We start from the raw sequence: 1,484 nt of genomic DNA on the forward strand, positions 1-1,484 counted from the left end.
TTATATCCAAAATAATAAAATAAAATATTACAATTAATGTATAGTAAAATTATATATATATAATCAAAGATGTTTCAATAATTTAAATGATATTTATAAATTAAATAATATTTATAAAGCTAATTAAAATTTAAGGGACATATAATTTTTTTTGGACTTACCTGCCCATTCGCCGAACTTTGTTCGCAAATCAATTGCCTTCTTATTGTATATTTGCATAATAATTTCCCATAGAACACGCAGAAATCTCATAACAGGACCAAGTAGAATCCAAAAACAAATTAAAATAACTAACAGCCAAAATGCTATTGTTATTAACATTTTTTTTGTTATTTGGCGTTCTCTATATTTACCTAAAAGAGAAAAATATTTATGTTAAAAATCACAAAAAATAATTTCCTTTAATTTTTTATTATAAAAAAAATGTTGACATTCTTTGACATATTTTGTCAAGAAATATTTATAGAATTATAGTATATAAATTTAAAACATATCAAAATTATTTAAGCATTTAATTTATTTATTTTAATTTATTTTATTATTTAAGCATTAAAATATTATTTAAGCATTATTGAGCCTAGCTCAGATCAATAGAGCCTTTATTTATTGTGTATTCATATAATATCTTACGATATTTTGTGCTTACAAGATTTGTTTATAATTATTTGCTTGTAATTAGAATTATTTATGTGATAAAAAGGAATGTATTAAACTTTTCTTAATTTTAATTTTAATATTTTTAGTGAAAGTTCTGTGTGATCATACATTTTTTTCAAAACTATAATTTCACGTAAGTACGATGTCACAATTGAGAAAACATTTGTGAGAAAGGCTTTAACACGTGAAAGTGTACTTAATCGCGCCAGATATTTCGGTAATGCAACAAAAGCTTGATTGCTCGCTTTTTTATTTTTAAAAGGTATCTCTTATCAAACACTTTGTTTTCTTTATCTTTGTCCCTTATTGTTCTCCCTTATCTTTCCCTTATGATTATCCCTTATCTTTTATCTACTCTCACTTTTATTTGTGTTTTCGATACCGGCACGATGAGAAATGTTCGAGAAATGAAAGCCGAGGCAAGACTAAACCGTCATCTCGCTCGGGTGATTGTACTGAAGGACAAGTCGAGAAATCATGATACTTTCTCCTTTTGCTGAAATTCTCCATGTACAATTTTTTGTGTTTTAGGTCAGACGACCTAAAAAATCTTTGCATAAGCAAATATGTATTATATATTGTAAACAAATTATTACGTCGAGTTAGAAGCTGTAATTATTTATCACGTAACATATTTATCGGGCGTTTGTTATCTTTCATTCTATTTCAATAGAATTGCTTCATGTTGATCGATTCGCGGATGACATGACGAAAAGTTACGTAAAAGAGATGACATTTTAGAAAACATCAACACGTAAATATCTTCATATAATGAGAAAATTATAAGATTATTACTTATAATAAGATTACAACAAACAGACTTTTAG

General features: G+C 25.9%; 1 protein-coding gene across 1 annotated transcript in view; it reads right to left on the reverse strand.

The window, feature by feature from the left end:
- LOC108690483 (inactive hydroxysteroid dehydrogenase-like protein 1) overlaps nt 1–1,070 on the reverse strand; it is a 14,326-nt gene extending 13,256 nt beyond the window's left edge. Inside the window, exons 1-2 of the mRNA XM_018197788.1 lie at nt 1,019–1,070; nt 162–353 (exon numbers count right to left, since the gene is read on the reverse strand). Coding sequence (XP_018053277.1) covers nt 162–321 — 160 coding nt within the window. The 5' untranslated portion in view covers nt 322–353; nt 1,019–1,070. The remainder of the gene's footprint in view (nt 1–161; nt 354–1,018) is intronic.
- Between the last annotated feature and the right edge of the window lie 414 nt (nt 1,071–1,484).

Source organism: Atta colombica, unplaced genomic scaffold (assembly GCF_001594045.1).
Source record: "Atta colombica isolate Treedump-2 unplaced genomic scaffold, Acol1.0 scaffold33, whole genome shotgun sequence".
Taxonomy (NCBI): domain Eukaryota; kingdom Metazoa; phylum Arthropoda; class Insecta; order Hymenoptera; family Formicidae; genus Atta; species Atta colombica.